At 36.9% G+C, this 22,833-nt stretch overlaps 1 protein-coding gene across 1 annotated transcript in view; it reads right to left on the bottom strand.

Annotated features, from left to right (window-relative positions):
• Positions 1-22,833, bottom strand: part of LOC103192922 (interleukin 1 receptor accessory protein) — a 67,564-nt gene that overhangs the window by 27,553 nt on the left and 17,178 nt on the right. The window contains exons 5-8 of the mRNA XM_042780288.1: positions 17,169-17,334; positions 15,332-15,403; positions 11,089-11,215; positions 7,618-7,766 (exon numbers count right to left, since the gene is read on the bottom strand). Of these exons, the coding sequence (XP_042636222.1) occupies positions 7,618-7,766; positions 11,089-11,215; positions 15,332-15,403; positions 17,169-17,334 (514 nt within the window). The remainder of the gene's footprint in view (positions 1-7,617; positions 7,767-11,088; positions 11,216-15,331; positions 15,404-17,168; positions 17,335-22,833) is intronic.

Here is a 22,833-nt window from a genome sequence, read left to right as displayed (position 1 = left end):
CTAGCATAACACTGATACCAGGCAAAGTATGCAAGAAAAGAAAATTAGAGACCAATATCTCTATGAACATGGATGCAAAAATCAGTAACAAAATATTTTCAAATCAAACCTATCAATATATAAAAGGATAATAAATCCTAAGTAGGTAGGGGTTTATCCCAGGAATGCAAGACTGGATCAAACACTTCAAAATCCATCAGTGCATATGGTTACATTTACAGAATAAAAGATAAAAAAAAAAATATATGATTCTTAATAGATGGATGAAAACATTTGACAAAATGTAACACACTAATAATTTACGCCCCCCAAAAAATCCTCTCTTCAAACTTAAAGCAGAAGAGTAATACCTCACCCAGATAAAGTCATCTACAAAAAACCTACAGTTAATATCATTCTTTATAAGAAAAGACTGAATAGGAGCTCTGGTAGCGTAGTGGCTAAGGCACTTGACTGCTAACCAGAAGGCTGGTGGTTCAAACCCAGCAGCCACTCCTTGGAAGGACGGTTGGGCCATCTACTTCCATAGTAATACTGCCTCAGAAACCCAAGGAGGGGTCGCTATGAGTTGGACCCGACTCGCAGCACATAACAACAACACAATATTGGGAATGCTGCTCTAATAACTTCTACTAATTATTGTTCTAGAGGTATAAAGGCAGTGAAATAGGCAATAAAAAGAAATTAAAGTTATAAAGATCTATACATTTAATGCAATCCCAATCAAAATCCCAGCCAGCTTTTATGTAGAAACTGATAAGTTGATACTAAAATCTATATGAAAATATAGATTGGGCTAGAATACTCCAATCAATCTTGGAAATAAAACACATATACAACTTGATTTCATGACTTACTTTGAAACTATGTTAATCAAGACAATATGATATTGGCCTAAAGACAAACAGATTAATGGGAACAGAAAAAAGAATCTAGAAATAAACCCACACTCACAGAGTCAAGGGACTTTTGAGTATTTACTAAAGTAATACAATATAAAACAAAAGTGATTTTTCAATATGATCCTGGAACACCTGATTATTGTTTGGGGGGGAGGGGAAACACTAAACCTTATTTACTTGTTCCTCACACCACATTAAAAAAAAATAAAATGATAACAGATATAAATTAAAAAATAAAAATTTCTAAATCTTGTTGTGCAAAACTTAGAATACCTTATACCTTAATAACCTTAGTGCAGGCAAAGATTGCTAACACGAGATTAAAATTTAACAATTCTGCTCATTAAAATGCAGTTAAAAAAATGAATTGGCAAGCCACAAACTGAAACTATTTACAAGTTATATATCTGGCAAAGGATTTGTATCTAGGATCCAGAATACACATATTCAACCCATAATTTAAAAATAAATAAATAAAAAAGGAGGGGCAAAGATTTTAATGGACACATCATAAAAAATACATATTAATTAACTGTTAAAAAAAACATGAAAAAGTGCTCAACATTTGAGATAGGCAAATTTATAACACAATATGGTATCACTACACATCTACTAGCATGGCTAAAAATCAAAAATCAAAAAGTTTGAAAACTCCAAAAGTTCATGAGAAAGGAGAGGACCTGGTATTCACATACATGCATCAGTGGAAATGTAAAATGGTACAACCTTTTCAGAAATAGGTTTAGCAGTTTCTCATAGAGTTTAATATACACCTTACCTTTGTCCCGACTACTTCTCTCATATAACAATTTCATATGTAACATATTTACATTAGCTCTCTCCCTTCAGTACTTTGCTTTAACTGACTAGATGCAACTGTGCTGTCAATGAGAGAAGTGACCTCTAATTCCTCTAATTTCAGGATCTAGTCCCTTCTGCCATGCTTTTCTGATGAAGCAAATTGAATGCTTTGTCATTGGATTCTGTGAAGTACCCATACACAAAATATATAAATGGAAACACAGATATCACCTCTGAATTTCACATTAGCTGGCCCAGCATAGAAAGTAACTAAATCCACAATACTTCTGTACCACTGTACAGACACAGACACAGTTGGATTATATATCACCATTCCACACAAATTATCTGTCTCATGGGTCCACTTTCCATCTCATATTCCTGATGTTGTACACACTAAATCATTTAGAGAATGTCCATCTGAAAAAGGGCAACTACTCAACTATCTCTAGCAGACAGAACTATATATCAATCCTACATTAAGCATTATTTTAATTAATTGCTTTGATTCTATCCATCTGACAATAAGTTATCAATGAATGTCATCTCCTATAAGTGCTCTCCAATGCACACACCTCAGAGGACAAATCTCACAAGATGCTCCATATTTCAGGGATTCTGATGTCAAATATATTTGAAAAAATTCTGCTATTTTCCAATCCCCCCTGTTGTTGTTGCTGTTATGTGCTGTCGAGTCGGACCCGACTCATAGCGACCCTTCCTTGGGTTGCCCGGGCAGTATCACTATGGAAGTAGATAGTCATACTAACTGTTCTCGTATTAGAGACTCTAGGAGACCATGAACTGAAGTAACTTGATAGGTTTTGTTTAAAGTAGATTTTAATATTTATTTCATCATAAGAACATTTGTCAAATACCATGAAAATCTTACGGTAATAATACTAATAGCATTTATTGAACTTTCTATCTATCTATTTATCTATCTATCTATCAATCATCTATCTAGCTACAATTGTTGTCATTGTTAGGTGCTGTTGTTTCCTACTCATAGTGATCCTATGCATAGCAGAACAAAACACTGCCTGATCTTGTGCCAGCCTCACGATCCTTGCTATACCTGAGCCCATCGTTGCAGCCACTGTGTCAATCCATCTCGTTGAGGTCCTTCCCCTTCTTTGTTCACCCTCCACTTTACCAAACATGATATCCTTCTCCAGGGAACGGTTCCTTCTGACAACATGACCAAAGTAGGTGAAACGAAGTCTGGCCATTCTTGCTACTAAGGAGCATTCTGGCTGCAATTCTTCCAGGAAAAACTTGTTAGTCCTTTTAGCAGACTATGGTACTCTTAGCATTCTTCTCTAACACCACAAATCAAAAACATCAACTCTTCTTTGGTCTTCCTTATCCATTGTCCAGCTCTCACATGCATAAGAGGCTACTGAAAATACCATGGCTTGGGTTAGATGCACTGTAGTCTTCAAGGAGACATCTTTGCTCTTTATCACTTGAAAGAGGTCTTTTGCAGCAGATTTGCCCAACACAATACGCTGTCTGATGTCTTGATGGCTGCTTCCATTGATATTGATTGTAGAACCAAGTAATATGAAATTCTTGACAACTTTAATCTTTTCTTCATTCACTGTGAAGCTGCTTATTGGACCAGTTGTAAGGATTTTTGTTTTCCTTATAATGAGGAGTAATCCACGCTGCAGACTGTAGTCTTTAATCTTCATCAGTAAGTGCTGCAAGTCATCCTCACTTTCAGCAAGCAAAGCTGTGTCATCTGCATATCTCAGGCTGTTAATGAGTCTTCCTCCAATTCTGATGCCATGTTCTTCATATAATCCAGTTTCTCGGATTACTTGCTCAGCATATAAATTGAATAAGTATGGTGAAAGTATACAATTGTTAACAGTAATCTTATGAAATAGTGGTATTATTTTTCCTACTTTAAATTTGAAGAAATTGAAGGTCAAGGAGCAGCCAATCAGCTGAAAGGGAGTTTCCTCAGGGGTGCAGCCTGCTTCCAATATATACATAGACATCCTGGGAAATTTCTGTCATTTTCTGGTGGATTTTAATCCTGCATCTGGATCATCATCATATCAAGTTCCTGGACTTGAACCAGTGGCCTGCCGATCTTGGACTGTTGCATTTGCAGCCTGTGAGCTAACAATTTACCATTTTGCCTGGCGATCTTGGGTGTGTCAGTCTTCAAAACCAGCAGCCTGCTCTACTCCCTGTTGATCTATGGTTCCTAAGCCCCTGCAGCTGTGTGAGTCAGCAGAAGACTCCAGCTTGACCTTTGACCCAGGGACTTGGGATTTGCCAGGGCTGGTGGTGCAGTGAGTAAGGCATTTGACTGCTAACTAGAAGGTTGGCAGTTCAAACCCACTAGCTGATGGAAGGAAAATGGAGCAATTTACTTCAGTGAAGATTTACCACTTCAGAAACCTAGAGGGGGTCACTATGAGTTGGAATCAACTTGATGGTAGTGAGTATTGTTTTTTTGGTTTTTACAACTGTGTGAGTCATTTTTATCCCTCTCTCCCTCAGTATATTTAAGCTTCAGTGGTTTTGCTACTCTAGAGAACCCAGCTATGAAACTTGGTACTGACAGGGGTTCTAGAGAAATAAAGTCATAAGCATGAGTTTTCTAAATGGGTTGTCAAATTTGATTAGTCATAAAGGCACTGATGACTCTGCCTCCATTAGTAATTTAGTAAAGAGGGTGCTATTAATCCATGGCATCAGGTGGCAATATTAACACACAAAATAGCATCTCCAGGGTAACAAGTATTGGTGAGAAGTGAGGCTCTGGGAGGTTGCATGTTTGACAATTTTCTGCAATTTTGTCAGAATGAGGAGTATAAGGAAGGTAGTTGGTTGGTCCTACTTATGCTAGACAAAGTGGTGAAAGAATGACATGAGCTCAGGGCTTTGGGGTCATAGCTTAAGTGCCACATAAAAGATCTTGATGTTTCCAATTGTGCCCTGAAAAAAAAAGCCTTATTTCTTGTAGTAAGAGAGTTGATATTACTGAAAACCAAATCCAAAGTATTATCATAAGAGTGGCTGAATCACAATGCCAATTGAATTGCCAACTTTGAATGAGTGTATGAAGTTAAAGTGAGGGTATTGTTTAGGAAGAAATGGGATCTTGAAACTTGGGATGGGGGCATATAAGCAGAAAATGAGGAAGTTGGGGACACAGAGACCTTAGGGTTCATTGAATCTCTCCTGCCAGCAGAACCAGCCCTCTCATCCCCATCTGATGAGACTAATCCAGCTGTGTCATTTTCTAAATTATCACCTGGGGTGGCACCTGGGGCACTGTCTGGAGCAGATACCTAACAAGATATTGCTGAATGATCTCAAGAACCACCCCCACCACCTACTGTTGCTTCTAGACCTCTCACTAGACTGAAGTCCCAGTGAGCCAACAACGTCAAGCACAAAGTGTGGCCCAGGAAGAGGTACACTACACTCCAAAAGAACTGCTTGATTTCTCTAATAAGTGACTTTTCCTGGGTCACAGAGTTAGGAAGCACAGAATTCAGGATTCCATCACAGGCAATCTGACTCCAGAGTTCAAGTAATGACTTGCAGTGCAAGAAAGATACTTAGCAGTATTTTGATGAACTAATTTTAGGAAACATTGCCTTGTATAATGTAGTTCCATCTTCTTTCTTTGTACTAGCTTCTGAAGAGCAAAAGTAATTAACTACCCAGAATTGATCCAGAACTATTCTTAAGAGGTGTACATACTTCAGCTCTGGTAGCATAGTGCCTAAGGCACTTGACTGCTAACCAGAGGGCTGGAGGTTCAAACCCACTGGTCACTCCTCAGAAGGAAGATGGGGCAATCTACTTCCGTAGTGATACTGCCTTGGAAACCCAAGGAGGGGTCACTATGAGTCGGGTCCGACTCGACAGCACATAACAACGACAACAACACTTCAGGTCTTTGCTCTATTTTCTAATCTGTAATGGAACATTGAAATGAATGCTCTTTTTTTTTCATCAGTTTTAAGAAAAGAATTACGTCTCAGGCCATGACTTTAAATCTCCAAACCAAGAAACCAAATCTCATGTGAATATGGGATTCAAATAATATGAGCAACTCAATAGATTAGATAGGAAACTTAGGGGGCAGTGATTTTATGTAATTGAGGGAAGAACACCTCAGAAAAGAAGGCTGAGAATGGTTGTCCAATTTGAAGAATGCAGTCAGTGTCACAGCACTGTACACATGTTGCTGTTGGTCGTGGAGTCGGACCTGACTCATAGCGACCCCTCCTTGGTTTCCGAGGTGGTATCACTATGGCAGTAGATTGTCCAGCCTTTCTTCCAAGGAGTGGCCAGTGGGTTTGAACTGCCAGCCTTCTGGTTAGCAGTCAAGTGCCTTAGGCACTACACTACCAGAGCTACCACTGTACATGTGGAAACTGTTAAATTGGTATATGTTCTGCCATGTATATTCTCAACAACAACACAAAATAAACTATTCTTTTTAAAACTTAAAAGGAAACCACATAAAACTACAATATGAGAGAAAATGTTTGCAAATCATACATTGATAGTGGACTGATATTTAGAAGACATAAAGAACTCTTAAAACGCAACATTAAATCAAACTATATTTTCATCCTGTTACTTTGGCAGAAATAATTTTATAAGGGCAAAAAAGAAAAAAAAATGCATACAGTGTGATTTTATTTGATTGTGATGGAAAAATAGTCAAGACAACAAAAGTAATTACTATTATATATGCATTCTATTGGTAAGAAATAAAATAGCTATATAATTCATAAAATAAGAAAGGATTAAGTCTCATTGCAAAATGTAACAGTTACAACTTAGCTTTGTTTTCATTGTTTATATATGTGTTACAAGCTCCATCAGATACTATGATTCTGAATGATCCAACTGCTTGTGTGATAGAGTCATCATTATTTTTCTCCAGAACACTGAAAAACATTCTGCAAGGGCTTAATTGCTTGGATTTCTGTGTTAGGTGTCACCCAAAGGAAATTTGAGACACTGTCTTTCAAGATCAATATCTCACACAAGAATGTTATGTATTTTAGAAAAATACAATAATATAAACATAGAAATTAGTTTTTAATTACCCAGAAATTCCCTACTTTAACAAATCATCTGTTTTTTATTTTTTCACGCTTGCTTCCACTTCCTGACCATGTTAAATAATTTTCATATCATTTATAATCATAGGTTAATTAGTTCAGTTTTAGTAATTACGGCTAGTGGTATATTATAAACCTGCTTGAATATGGACACATAGTTTTTAACATGATCATTTAAAATTACATTATATATTACATTTCTGAGAATAAATATTTTATATCTTAATCACTTCTATATAATTAGATGGTTGCTATTTATAATATTTCATTATTATAGATAATGCTGCTAAGTCTATCAGTGGGTACATAACTCTTTTACTGTTAAATTATTTGTTCAGGAAAAATTCCAGAAGTATTACATCATATGGTATGATCATTTTTATGGCTCTTGAACTCTGCCATCAATGATTTTAAATGGGTCTTTATGATTCACCACAATATGTGAGTTCACCAGTTTTATTATATTGGTAGCTTTGAATATTATCTTTATTGTTAATTTTTCTTAATTATCTGGTCCAAAATTATGCCTCATTATCATCCTAATCATATGTATTTCTTTAGCTACACTGGACACTAAAACTATCAGTAGCATTAAATTTTTCAAAATTTTTCATAATATTTTGAATATCTTTACATAGATGAAAACATTCTTTCAAGATTTTTCACTCAACATTGATTTACTGGCATATATCAGATGTTATGCCAGGTGCTGGAGCTCTCTCTTGTTCTCAATCTTTTTTCCCTTATTCATCACAATGTTACATTTGCAGTTCACAGTCTTATCTACTCGAGACATCTATTACCTTTCTGTTTCACTACAGCTGTCTTGTTAACCTCCCCTCTGGCATTTCTAGCATGACAGACATAGCTTCTCTTGAGATCCTCTGGGGTAACTTTCTTGATGCTCAAAATCTGAATTTTGGTTTCATCTTCAGTTTTACTAAAAGTTGTACTGGAAATGGAGGAGAGAAAAATCAAAGCATTAGTAAAACTGAAAGCCCACACACTGTCTGTGAATCAGAGAAGTAGGTGATCACAGGGGCCCCAAGTCAGAGCAGATGAAATATTGATAACCTGCATTGCCTGTGTCCCAGTAGGCATGTCTAGACTCCAGTCCTACCTTTACCTTCTATATTACACATTATTTAAGTGTCTTGACCAAATCTCAGCCTTCACATCATACTTTAGAGACCTCTCTCCAAAGCTTAATGTCTCCTTTCCTCATAAATTGCTGAGGCAGGATGCTGTACCAGTTTAGGCATTAGTTTCTGGACCCAGACACATTTGAGTTTAGATCCAGGCTCTGCTACACATTAGCCAAGTACTATAGGAAAATTAATAATTCTTTTCATGCTTTAGGTCCCTCTTTTTCAAATGTAGCAATCCCTATACAGTACAGCAAATGTACTGAGATACTAAAGAATTCAGATAATTGAGTATGTTAATGTGTAATACATTAATCAATGCTGGCAATGTTTAATATTTTAAACCAATATGGTTGCAAAATAATAAAATAATACGTTATTATTATTATTTTACCCACAGTAATAGCTAATATATTTCTGATTCCCAAAGTTTTCAGATACTGAATACAGGTAAAATATTTCAATCAAAATGCTGAACCCCCATGATTATATCCTGGTATACGAAAAGGGAAAACTGTTCAGAGCAAATAAATTTTGTGAAAATAAATATACCAAAATCTCAATAAGACAGGGATTGTGTGCTTTGGGTCCAAGATCAAGAATTACAATCCCTTTGAACAACTTTGCTCAAAGACGAAAAATAAAATCTTTCCTACAGCTGACCTGTTTGCCCTCCATGTTCTCCTTCTGATAAGACTTGCTGTTGGTCATGAGAATTTGGGTAAGGGTCGTGACTGTACCCTCTGCTTAACCCCACAGCTCTCCAATGAACACAGAGGCAGCACAACCACTGTTTGAGATCAGAATGTTATGTATTAATTCTCTGCTTTGATGTACATTATTGCTTTTTGCTTTGGTGTAGCCAAAAGGTGTGTTTCAACAGCAGCAAGAAGGAACATGACTTTCATAATTATGAAGAAGGCTGGAAGCACAATGTGCAGACTTCCTGAAATGGTCAATAACTCTCCATTCCCTGCAGCCATGTCTTTCATCAGCTCCTTTTGCAAATATTCCTCCAATTTCAGGAAGTTCCTTCAGTGTCTCTAAATATGTTCTGTTCCCTAAGTTCTATGTCTTTGTACATGATGACCCTTTTATCAGGGACATACTTCCCATTTTATCTAGCTAATTTCTTCTCATCCTTCAACTCTAGATGAAGTACTATTATCATCTGAGAGACATTTGTTACGCCCCTAAAACTGATTTGGATTCCTTATTAAATTCTCCCACAAAATTTCACAGTCCCCAGTCATTGCATTTATCATATTATATTGATATGTCTGTATAATTACTGTTACTCCACTATATATAAGCTATACCTAGTTAAGGACTAGTAAGTAGTTCCTGGAATAGGGGGAGAAAATGGATCAATGCTTGACTATTAGCTAAAGGGTTGGCAGTTCTAACACATTCAGAGGTTCTTTGGAAGACAGGCCAGACAATTTGCTTCCAAAAGGTCAGAGCCTTGAAATCTCTGTGGAGCAGTTCTACTCTGCATACAGTGGGGTTACCATGAATTGCAAATGCCTTGACAGCAACTAACAACAGTATTTATAGACTAAGTACCTTGCCCAGTATCTGATGCAAAATTGGCCTTTTATAATGAGTTCATGAGTTTACTACTAGGAAAAACATATCTTTTGGATTCTGTGAATTCTTGCATATAGGTAATAACTCGTAAGGTCTTTGGACTACTTTATTATATAGTTGATCAGCTGCTGATTTTTATTAATTGTTGCAGTGAACCAATTTTTCTTTGGAAAGGATGTGCTTTATTTACAGAGTCATCTTTCTCCTCCAAAGTCCCACACATCCTTCCCTGCCAACCTCCTTCAAAGGAAAAAAAAAAAAAAAATCTGGGAATATTTAGGACTGAATTGAGCCTTGGTGATACAGTAGCTAAGTGCTCAGCTGCTAACCAAAAGGTCAATAGTTTGAACCCACCGGACACTCTGTAGGAGAAAGAGGAGCCAATCTGCTTCCTGAAAGATTTACAGCCTTGGAAACTCAATGGGGGTAGTTCTACTCTGTCCTATAGCATTGCTATGAGTCAGAATGGATGCAATGGCAATAGGTAGGGTTGTTATTGTAAGAGTGAGCTACATTACCACTAATCCTTTTTAAAATAAAATTTAAAGAGCATAAATTTATTTAATTAATATTAACAAACTGTTAGTTTTAAATGTGGCACACATGCTACATGTATTATGAGAGAAGAAGAGGAAGATAAAAAAACACATGCAGGCCTCTAAACAAGAAACTAATAGAATGATCCCAAACACAAAGGGTCCAATTCCAGAAATGAGAAAGTGAAGAGATCTGCACAAACAGCTGTCCATGTATTCACAGTCTTATAATTACAATCTTTTCATTTAAAAAAAAAAAAGAAAAAAATCTCACTGCTGTGGAGTCAATTGGACTCACAGTGACCCCTCCTTGGGTTTCTGAGGCCGTATTTCAGCAGAAGTAGATTGCCCAACCTTCCTTCCGAGGAGTGGCTGGTGGGTTTGAACCACCAGCCTGTTTGTTGGTTAGCAGTCAAATGCCTTAGGCACTACGCCACCATATAGGATTTGCATTTTATCTGCTTCCAAGTGGGTAACATAAATAGGTGACTCTTGTTGGATTAAGACAGGAGGGAACCTGCCCTCTAGACACACTTTGATAAAGATGCTCAGCTTAACCCAAATCCCAAACCCTCTGTTACCAAGGAGATTCCAACACAAAGCAACCCTATAAAACACAGTAGAAATGCCCCCATAGGGTTTCTACGGCTATAAATCTTCATGGAAGCAGACTTCCACATCTTTTGCCCACAGGGCAACTTGTAGGTTTGAACTGCCAACCTTTTGGTTCATAACTGAGTGCTTTTACGATTGTGCCACCAGGGGTCCTTGACCAGCCTAAACATAGTCTAATTTAATTCTTCAACAGTCATAAGGCTACATCTGGCCTTGCAATTTCAAGTCTAGTAACCTTGTTTGTTTTTTTTAATATAGCCACTAAAGGTGAAAAATTTTGTTAATGATAGGAAAAAAATTAGAATTTTTGTTTTCATCGACTAATATACATCAAAAGGTATTATTTCAAGGAACAAAGGTTAGTGACTTCCTTCTGGCCCCATGATACCTTTCATTGAATGTTACATCCGTGTTTGTGTCATCAGGCTTTTTTCCATCAATGGTCCACCAAATCTCATTACGAGAATCCTTCAAGAAAGTAAAGTAGACTTTACAGGGGATGAGGAGCTCCTCTCCTAAAAAAACAAGTGAACAAATAATATTAATCCATCAATTTGTAACCTTCAAATGGCTATATTGGTTCTACTCTGTGGTAATCAGAAGGTATAAAAGTTATGTGTACATAAAACCCTATTTATGAATAATTCTCAAATGTACTGCCTTAAGTTTATGAACTGTACTATAATCTAAAATAAACAAAGCAAAGAAGGGCATCATTTTTTTTATAAAATTACCAAGAGTGACCACGTGTTCTTAAAAATTTCTTTTTTAAACTATGGTAAATATATATATATATATGTAAGAAATCATGTACTATTTCAATATTCTTTACATGCATATTCAGTGACACTAATTATGTTTATTGTGTGTCTACTAATAAAACGAAAACCAAACCAAACCCATTGTGCCTTTGAGTGGATTCCAATTCATAGTTACTCATAAGACAGAGTCCAACTGTCCCAAGGCTGTAAATCTTTATGGAAGCAAACTGCTACTTCCTTCTTTCTCCCAGTGGGCAGTTGATGTGTTCCAACCACTGTCCGTTGGGCTAGCAGCCAAGAGGAGTAGTCAACTATTATGTTTTCCCCCTGAAAAGAATATCAGTGTCCCCTAAACATAAGTCTTCCTTTTCCCCTCCCTTCCACCTAACCCTGGTAACCACTAATAAAGTTTAATCTTTATATACTTGCCTGTACTAGGTATTTCATATAAGTGGAACCACCTTTGTAGTGGACAAGGAATTTGGCTGCTAACCAGAAAGTAAGTGGTTCAAACTCACTGGCTGCTCAGTGGAAGGAAGATAGGGTGATGTACTTCCATAAAGCTTCACTGTCTCGGAAACCCAATGGGGTTTGCTATGAGTCAGAATCGACTTGATAACTTGATGGCAGTGAGTCTGGTTTGGCTTGGGTATCTGTTCTAAAATGAGAGTAAACTGTTCAAAATAGCTCTGAAATTGTCTTTTTTAGCCTTAAACTTCCTTTGACTACTCTTCTCCTTTGGTATTTCCCTTACCAATGAAGAATGGCCAAGGAAACGTTCTCCAGGTCTTTGATTCTTGGCTCATGGAAGATGTGGCAATGCCATCACTAAAAGGACTGGCAGAACAGATATTGTCTTGAAATGCTAACATTATTAGGGTACATTCAGTAAATTTAAGGACAATTTACAAACACAAAATTCTATGCTATTCCTCTGAGATGGGACGTTAGGTGAGGAAAATCCTGAAGCAGAAAATAACAATATTAATAATAGTAATAACAACAGCAGCAACAACAACACATTCACTGAGAATTCTGTACATTTCACTGTGCTAAATATTTATACCTATTAATGATCTTGTTCAATTTTAGCAAAACACTATGAGGAATTTTTTAAAGTCCTGTTTGACAGATGAGAAAAAGGAATCTTAAATATTTTTACTGATATTCTTAAGTCAAATTGGTAGTAAATGGCAGATCAGGATTTGATCTAGACTGACATTATATCAGGTTTTATCCAAGACAATCTGTTTGATGCCTTTTCTCCTGACTAATTATTAACATCGTCTGTTTTTGATCTCAAAAAGTATCCCTACTTAGCAGCTCAATTATATGGTCCCACTATTTTGAACTCAGTTTGTCTAAGTGCTCCTACTCTATCCTTCCTCTCAGTGCACGGTTCTCATGTATTTCCCCTCTAGTTTTCTACATCAACATGTCACCAAGGAAGAACAAGTGGGCATGGATTTGAGAACATTTTTGTAACCGTGATAGTGTGAGTAGATGAAACACACTTAGGTGATTAGTAAAAGTTCCCCCTGACAGCAGGAAGAGTGCTCACAGTACAGGTATCTCCTGCTTTTTGAAAGTTTGCTTTCCACCATTTGGTTTTCCAAAAAACCTACCTTAGAAATCTGAAGAGAATTTTCAATCTTTCATGAAAAATGATGAAAAGTGAAATTAGATCTCAGCATTTGCTTTGCAGCAAGCCTTAAAGAGGCAGCATACAGAGCACCCCAACCCACAAGAGTGACACTGTGAAGCTCCTTCCTTGGGAACCACATTCAGTATCTCAGCATCAAGCCACCATAGCCTTGAAAACTGTGTCTGTAAACTTTATATGTTAGTATTGCTTTAGGTTTTATATAATATTTCAGGAGCTATGATTGAACAGTGCTTAAGGCATTTGACTGCTAACCAGAGGTTGAAGGTTCAAACCCACCAGCTAGTCTGTGGAAGGAAGACAGGGCAATCTACTTCTGTAAAGATTTATTTCCTTGGAAACCCAGTGGGGGTCTCCATGAGTCAGAATGGACTTGATGGCAGTGGGTTTGGTTTGGTTGTGATATTTGGTATTATGTGGCAGGTTACTTTTGGGGTCTAGGAATGCTCAAAAAAAAAAAAAAATCCATATAAATTAATGGTAATTACTTCTTCACTTAGCCTATTTCAGCTTATGAAAGTTTCATAGGAAAGCTCTACTTTGAGATAATGGGGGCAATGTGTACTATATAAAATCAGGAAAAAAAACAAACCCACTGCCATCCAGTCAATTACAACTCATAGCAACCATGAAGGACAGAGTAGGAAACAACACAGGGTTTCCAAGCTGGAAATTTTATGGAAGCAGACTGCCACATCATTCTCCTATAAGTTGGCTGATAGCTTCTAAACAAGAGCACCTAAAACTGATAATTTGGAAAGAGCTATGTTCTTGTCCAAAGTCAGATTCCATTTCAATTTTTAGCATAACACTGCAACCTTTCAGGTCTATAAATTTCCACTGTGCTCTACTAGATAACTAACTTTCAGAGTAGAATGGGGAAACCTTAACAAACAGTGGAACTTTAGCCACTCTCAATGAATAATGAGAGAGAAAAAAACAGGTTTGTGAAGACATGTTTTCAAGGGAATGTTTATCCAGAGGGTCTTGAGATAACGTTTGTGGAGAATAAAGAATGTATATTTAGCAGAGGATTTCTTGCTAGACTGGCTCCAGGAAATCTAGCAGCTAAGGTTGTAGAATTTTACCTTGCTATTGTTTTATAGCTATATGTCATTCTAAGGCTACCGTGATGGTAACCACATACACTTGTTTTCTTTGCTGGATTAAAAACTTTTAGCACTCTTTGCTCTGTGGAACACTGTATTAAGAATCTCTTGACCCTGCCTTGTTTCCCAATTCACAAATTGTTTTCTCTCACAATGAAACGCTTTGCTTTTACTTTAAGCAGAGTCTGTGATTAAACTCTCTGACAGTTTGAACTGCTGAGCTTCCAGTTAGCAGCCCAGTACTATACAAAGCCACTGCTAATTCTAGGAAATTCTGCCCATGTGGGGCTGGAAAAAGCTTAGTGTATTCTCTGTTCTTTTTTAGGACAGATCACTATTTGTAAATATTACTATTATTGGTTGTGTTGTTCTCCACCTATTTTGATCACTGCCTCTATTATCTTTAGAACATTTAAACAAATGCTCCTTTATACCTCTAGTTGGGACTGAAGTAAGTTCATTGTAAAGAAATCTAGTATATAGAAAGCATTACATTTTTCAATGGCTTTCAACTTAATCGTGGAAGGTTTTGAGTCAGAATGACAAACCTTGCCTTATTTGATGAACTACAAATTATTTGTGCTTAGAATAAAAACTTACAAAACTAAAGAGAGATGTGATAGTCATGGAAAACATTGGAGAGAGTTCTGAATCAGGGTGTGCTACTTCGGTCGGGTGTCACCTATTATAGGAGAAGCTTAAAGGGTGCCATGTGTTCATATCACAGCCTTCTTGTTGTTAGGTCCTGTAAAGTCAGTTCTGACTCATAGTGACTCTATATACAACAGAATGAAACAGCCCTAGCAAACCTAGCTTGTGTAAGCTGAAGTACGAGTCAACCAGAAATCACCAATCCGCACAGGATCATGAGCAGAGGGAGAAGGGAACAGATGTAGAAAGAGAAACAGAATCCCTGAGCCTCCCACAAGACTGGTGATGTAGCTGATCCCCAAAGCTGCCTCGGCTTCTGACAAATTTTCAGCTTCAAGTTTTTCTTTACAAAAACCCTTCATACTTTTGTGCTAAGTGACATTGTATTCCTTACAGTTAAGAGAATCTAAATAAAATTCAGAGCCAACATAGGCACAGAATAATTACCTGGTTCTTTTTCATAGATAACAATATCATTGGGTGAATGGATCTGGGGGGGTGATGCATCTATTGGAGAGCCTGGCATAGAGAGGAAGAAAGAAAAACAGAGATGATGTTAAATTATACAGCCTTTCCCTCTCATGACCCATTTCAAAAATCTGTTCTTCTCAGAAGTCTTGCCCAAATTCCTGGCATAATTGGTCAATTATTCTTGAGTGAGCCCATAGTATAATACATGCTCAATTGCACCACTTCATTCACTTAAAATAAATACAGGAACAAACTATATTGCATATACTCCATGTTTCAGGATAGAATGTTTAACCAGTATTCTTGCTCTCAAAACCTTACATGAGATAAACCTTATCACACTGTATAATAATTAATTGCTTTCATGTCTTAATTGCTTCATATAAATACATATATACATTCATGATTATATATATATGTGTGTGTGTTTAAGAAGCAATTGATTGAGACATATATACAAGTGATTAAGAAGCACACACACACATACACACACACATTTATTTTTTGTCCTTAACATGTCCAGAGTGTATAGTATGTGACATGGTTACACAAGTATTAAATGAATGAATAAATGAATGGATAATTCAAAAACCACAATTCTGAGACCAGCATATGTCAGCACATCTGATGTTTACCATGGGATTGCTACCCTTTATAACATTTTCTCATCTTAAATTGAGAGAAAATACTCTCAAAGGGCTTTACAGAGTAATCTTTAAGTGTACGGGCTTTAAAGAGTCAGTGGCCAGGATTCTAATGCAGATTTGGTACATACTAACCATATGACCCTTTGCTTTACTTAATCATTGAGCAGCCAATTTGTCCCCATTATAAAATGAGGATAAATTCACCTCACAGGGTATGAAAATTAAATAAAATAATGTATATAAAACATCTACAAGTAAGTACATATTCAGTACTCAATAATTTCCAGCTTTACAGAATGAACTTCTATCCCTTGAACGTTGGGTAAGAAGCCCCTTTTGTGTCTTCCAATTTCTAGAACCATAAATCAGGGGGACTCAGCATGCCTGTTTCCAACTTTCCAGACACTGATGAATTTGTGAGTGTGTGTGTAATTAGTGTGTAATTTGAACATACACTATTATATGGATATAGTGGTAGTGTGGCGCCTAAGGCATCTGACTGCTAACCAGACGGCTGGCAGTTCAAGCCCACCAACCACTCTTCAGAAGGAAGACAGGGCAATCTACTTCTGTAGTGAAACTGTCTTGGAAACCCAAGGAGGGGTAGCTGTGAGTCGGATTCGACTCGATGGCAGTGTTTGGTTGGTTGGTTGGATTCTCAGTACAAGGCAAAGGCTGAACACAGCCAGCAAACACTTTCAGCATTTGCTGTACCAGTCTCAACTCATAGAAGGATGTATTTTAAGTTAATCCAAGTAAAAACCTTTTAAGAATATTACTGTTTGCCTGGAACTACATTAAGCACTCACTGTATATTATTTTTAATATTGACAACTATCCTGTAAGTTAGTTAGTCTTAGACTCACAGTATAGATAAGGAGACTGAGACCTTGATAATATTGCTAAACAATGAGAGTGACATAAATTGAACATAGCTATGTCTAGTTCACTTTTTACTCCCTGAACTGCCTTTAATTCATTCATTCATATATTCATTCAGTCAGCCACTAATTATTGAATGTTTGCTATGTTCCTGGAATTATTGAAGGCACTATAGATTGTGCAGTGAACAAAAAGATAAGCCTCTATTCTTGTACAGCTGATGTAGTTGTGTGTAATAAATTATGAAGAGCCCAACAAGATTACGGCATTTTTGCTGTGCTTACCTACCACCCTGACAGTCAGAGTCCTGGTAAGATGGAAGGTTCGCCCATTCTCTGGATATGTAACAACACATGTGTAATTATCATTAACTGAAACCATAGCATAGGTAAAACTCAAGTTCATGCCTTCAGGTTTTATAAAATTATAATCTTCTACCTTTGAACAGCCCTAGAAGAAGTAAAATAAGTTTAATTTAGACACATGCATAAAAAATATATAAACACACATTCACACTCACATCTAACTTTACACAGAATATCCAAATGCCAATGCTACAGTTTTTACAAAAGTATTTTGATCAAGTATTTGATAGTGCTTCTGCAAATAATGATCAGAACAAGTGTCATTATCTTTTCTGCAAAAGGATAAGAAAAATTCAGAACTGAGATATGGATTCAGCAGCACAGATTTCCTACCTCAGGATTCAGTCTTCTAATTCAGGTAATTTCATGCTGAGAGTGAAACAAGGTAAAGCTTGGAAATAATGACTAAGGAAATTTGGTCAACTTTATAGGGACACCTCTTCAGGTTTCCGAGGCAGTATCTCTACAGAAGCAGATTGTCCAACCTCCCTTCTGAGGAGTGGCACTACGTCCTGCATTGCTATTAAGAAGAAAAATTACTTTTCATTTGTGTATATTTCTTCACTGATATTAATCCAGGAATATGATCACTCCATCTCGCAAGCCTCAGTTTAGATGTCTGATTTTGGCATTATTGACCATTGCATTTCTAAGCATTTTTGTGTTTTTCTTAAATTGTATGCCATTTTTACAAGTGAATATTAATAGACTTGAGAATCTGAAAATAAGATTTATGTTTTTAAAAATAATACTAAAAAGAAAACCATAACCATAGATGTCAAGTTGATTCAGACTCAGAGAGACCCTATAGGATTGAGTAGAACTGCCCCATAGGGTTTCCAAGGCTGGAAATTTTATAGACATGGACTGCCAACCTTTCAGTGAGCAGCTGGGCACTTGACCACAGCACCACCAAGAGCTAAAAGCCTATTTTTACTCCTGACATATACTTTCATATAGCTTTGTTGATTTTTGAATTTTTGGATTGATGTCTCTTGTTTAATATAGACAGAATCTTATTTTGGATCTCTCAGCCTCACTAATTGGTTTTATTCTTTCTTTTTTTTTTTTTTTTAATCAGTACATCATCTTTGATAAAAATATATGTTGAATACTTACTTTCAGAAAAATATTTGCATATTTTCCTTTTAAAAATTGATAATTCATCTATGGCAAAAATATACACGTTTAAACTACTCATTAGAGCAAAAGAGAAAGAATGAAACCAAAGTCTTACAGAAGAAACTAGTCTATGAGGCCAACAGACTACAAGTCAAAGCCTCATGTATCCTGAGACCAGAAGAACTAGATGGTTCCTGGCTACCACTACTGACCATTCTGATTAGGACCACAACTGACCAATTCAGATAGAACAGGAGAATGAAAAATACCAAACAGAACTCAGCTTCCTAAAAAGTCCAGATTTACTGGACCAGTTGAGATTAGAGAACTCCCTGAGACTATCTCCCTAAGACACCCTTTAAACCTTGAACAGAAATTATCCCCGGAGGTCAGTCACCTTTTAGTGAAATAACAGATTGGCACACAAAATAAAGGATATTACCTGTGAGTACAAGGCTATTATTTTCAAAACATCTATATGAGACTAAAAAGTTAATAATTACCCTAAAGCAATGAAGAGGACAGGGAAACTAGAATGCAGGGAACAGAATGACCAGAAGGCAATTACAAAGAATGACAAATTGTGAGAAAAATAACAAATATCACTGGACAATTTCTGGAGAAAATGTCAAACGGGAATGTAATTTGCTGTGTAAACTTAAACTGAAAACAATGTTATTTTAAAAAGTAATTGTAGTGTACAATCTAATAATCTGAATATTCTTATATAAAAAAGTCAACAAAGACTTATCAGCTATGATAATCTTTACAGTACCACATAATGGGTTTATGACTTTGGGCAGATTATTATGCTTGTGGTGTAAGGGAACTGTAAAATGAGGAATCTGCATAAGTTTATCTCTAGGGCCCATTAGGTTTTTACAACCCTGGGGGGTCTATTATTGATAAGTTTTATTTCTTCTCTTCTTCTTTTTTTTAACTTCAATTCCTGGAGCATGAATTTTGAAATCTGACAGTTACACTAAGTGGCACATTTTGTAACCCTTTGTCACAGGAAATATGTCTTTTAAGAACAGCACTGAACTCTTATTTCGTGGAGAAGATCATCAAAAAGAAGCTAATATATGCTCAAGTAAGTTATTTTCTGAAGGCATTTTATCCTGTTTTGATAAGCACTGCTTCCATACACTTGTCACATCAGCAAAAGATTCTCTTAGAGGTTATCACAAAGGATAAGGCCAGAAAGGCTTGCACTCTCAAATAAATGTATGTCAAATTTGGTTTAAACTGAGTTTAAAATATATATAGAACTCCACTTTACTTTTGTGGCACCCTTTATTTAAACAGTTCAAAGATATTTGTCCTTCATTTGTCAGCTTTGCTCTACCTATATCCCTGTGAAATAGATTCCAATATCACAGATGAAAAAACATATAACACAGATAAAGAGATACTCGTTTAGACAAAAAATGCAGAACTAAAATTCAGATTTTCTGCCTGCTAAATAAGTTTTCCATTACTTCGTAACCAAGAATGAACACTTCTCAGCAGTGAGTGGAAGCTGGAAAAAGTACACAGAGACACTTTACATGTACGCTATTATCTCATTGGATCTTTATTCCAAACTTAAAGTCCTCATCTGCATTATATAAATTGGTAAACAAAGGGTTTTAGAAACGTTAACTAGCAACCAGTGTGAGAGCTGGAATTTGAACCAAGATCTACTTGTTTTGAGGTTTTAGCTCCACTAGATATTGCCTCCCTACCCTATGCAGTAGGAGCTGTCGTGGCATAGCGACTAAGGGACTTGACTACTAACCAGAAGTATGGCGGTTCAAACCCACCAGCTACTCCTCAGAAGGCAGGCTGGGCAATCTACTTCCATAGTGATACTGCCTCAGAAACCCAAGGAGGGGTCTCTATGAGTTGGACCTGACTCAACGGCAGTGCGCTGCATTTGTTGTTTACCCTATGCGGTAGTCTTGCACCTATACCAGGCATGGGCTCAGTACCTGTGTTTATAGTGTGATGTGGCTATATCACTTAAATGGGACTGATTCTTGGAATTGATGAGTAACTGAAAAAGCATGCATTTCCAGACAAGTCAGCTATTGGTACTGAACCTGTCAATGCCATATCTTTTAAGAATATGCTGAAAAGAACATTTTGTAGCTGCTTTTAAGCCATTAATGCTATAGCACTTTGGAAAACAAAATGAAAGAAATATTTTACAATCTAAGTGTCTATGTATGTAATGGGGTTAGTTTGAGACACTATCAAACTACAAATGCCCATCATCTTTAGTCTAAATAGTTCTCTCTTCAGTTTGTCTTTTCTCCATTGTTTTATTTCTTATGAGCTGCTCCTTCTCTAGGCCCTTTAGCACAGGCATTTTGGACAGATTACATTTAAATCCTGCAAATTTTATAATGATTTTTTAAAATTATTTGTTTAGAATCCAAGAGAAAGCAGATGTTAACTAATATGTGGACAAAGAATAAGAAACATGTTTCTAAATGCAAGGAATGGGTGCATTTCCACTGTGAAGCAAACACTTGTTTGACTAGAAGACTAGGCATCAGTTCCTCATTCTGAATTCTAAAGAGAGAAGTTTAGTAGGAGAGCAAGTTTTTCAACCACTCAAAAGTGTGGGTAAAGAACAGCATAAGAAATGACTTTGAAATCCTCAAGAGAAAATGAGGTAGGGCATGCAGATAGAGGAAATGATGACCAAATAAAGACAAGACTTTCCATTCAATAAACATATAATGTGTAAAGGACTGTGCACAGAGACAAAAATGAAGAAGACATAGTTCCTAACCTACAGGTATGATAGTTTTTACAGTATATTTATGGGTGTTTACATTCTTGTCTTGACAGTTTGAACCTTCCCAGCAGCTTCACAATAGAAAGACCTTGCAATCTGCTCCCATAAAGATTAAAGCCAAGAAAACCCTATGGGCCAGTTCTACTCTGTCACATGGGGCTGCTATGAGCCCAAATCACTGAACAACCACAGCAACCACAGTCTAGTGGAGGAGGACTGCAAAAAATACAGTGCAAGGCAAATGGGGTAGGGAGAGAGAAAAACAGAAAACATTCAGAAACATTTTATAGAGGAGAAAGCTTTGGGCTGGATCTTAATGGATAAGTAGAATATTAATAGCTCATAGAGAGATGGGTAGGCAAGGGAGAAGGACATTCCAGGCATTGGAAGAATTGTAAACAATCTTTCCTGCACACATAGCATTTTTGCCCTACTTGTCAGCACTTAATTTGTTGTTGTTATGTGCCATAGAGTTGGACCCGAATCATAGTGACCCCTCCTTGGGTTTCTGAGGCGGTATCACTACAGAAGTAGATAGCCCAACCTTCCTTCGGAGGAGTGACTGCTGGGTTTAGAACCACCAGCCTTCTGGTTAGCAGTCAAGTGCCTTAGGCACTATGCTACCAGAGCGTCTAGCACTTAATTAGCTTTATTAAAGTGATCTGTTTTCATCCTTGTCTCCTGCTCTAGGAAATTAAATCCCATGGGGGTTATTGGAGGTGGAAGTTGGATAAGGACTATATCCACATACCTGGAAATTTACTCAATACTTGATACGTGGTAAGTACTCAATGCATTTATACTGCATGAGCAAAATATGAACGAGAAGAAAAGAAAGACACAGGGTTGAGAGCTCACAGAGTACATATTTGATGATAAGGAGATGAGTATACAGAGTATATGATATGGGGTAGGTGGTTGGTAGAACAGGTAGGAGAAGTGAGGGTAAGGGTAAAATGAGTACACTACTAATATAAAGGTTGAATAGTTGTGAATACCTATGAAAATATCTGTATCCAAGACTGTTGTGGTGGGTAGGTGCCATCGAGTTAGTCCCAACTTATAATGAATGACCCTATGTACAACAAAACAAAACACTGCCCAGTCCTGTACCATCCTCACAATCATTGTTATGCTTGAGTCCACTGTTGCAGCCACTGTATCAAGCCATCTCATTGCGGGTCTTCCCCTTTTTCGATGACCCTCTACTTTACCAAGCATGATATCCTTCTCCCGGGACTGGCCCCTCCTGATAACATGCCCAAAGTACGAGAGACCAAGACTAGTCATTCCTGCTTCCAAGGTCCATTACAGTTGTGCTTTCCCAAGACAGATTTGTTTGTTGTTCTGCCAGTCCATGGTTCATCCAAGATTATGTTGATATAAAATACATCATACTTTAATTTGGTCAACAAAATAGAAGTTTATAACAAAGTCTTACAATAGTTCTGTAATCCATTCACTTCCAATGAAGAGAACAAAGGTATCCAATGTTTACACAGAAATTTTTCACCAAGTGTCTCCCATGTACCAGACACTGTGTTAGGATTTGGGTGCACAATAGCCAGTAAAAACAGAAAGGGTTCTTATTCTCATAGAATTTATGTTGTTGTTGTTATGTGCTGTCGAGTCATCCCTGACTCATAGCGACCCCTCCTTGGGTTTCCGAGGCAG

This window comes from Orycteropus afer, unplaced genomic scaffold (genome assembly GCF_000298275.1).
Source record: "Orycteropus afer afer isolate SDZICR_OR568_19922 unplaced genomic scaffold, OryAfe1.0 scaffold00032, whole genome shotgun sequence".
Lineage (NCBI taxonomy): Eukaryota > Metazoa > Chordata > Mammalia > Tubulidentata > Orycteropodidae > Orycteropus > Orycteropus afer.
Note: the sequence above shows the minus strand (reverse complement) of the source record. Positions and strands in the feature narration are given on the sequence as shown.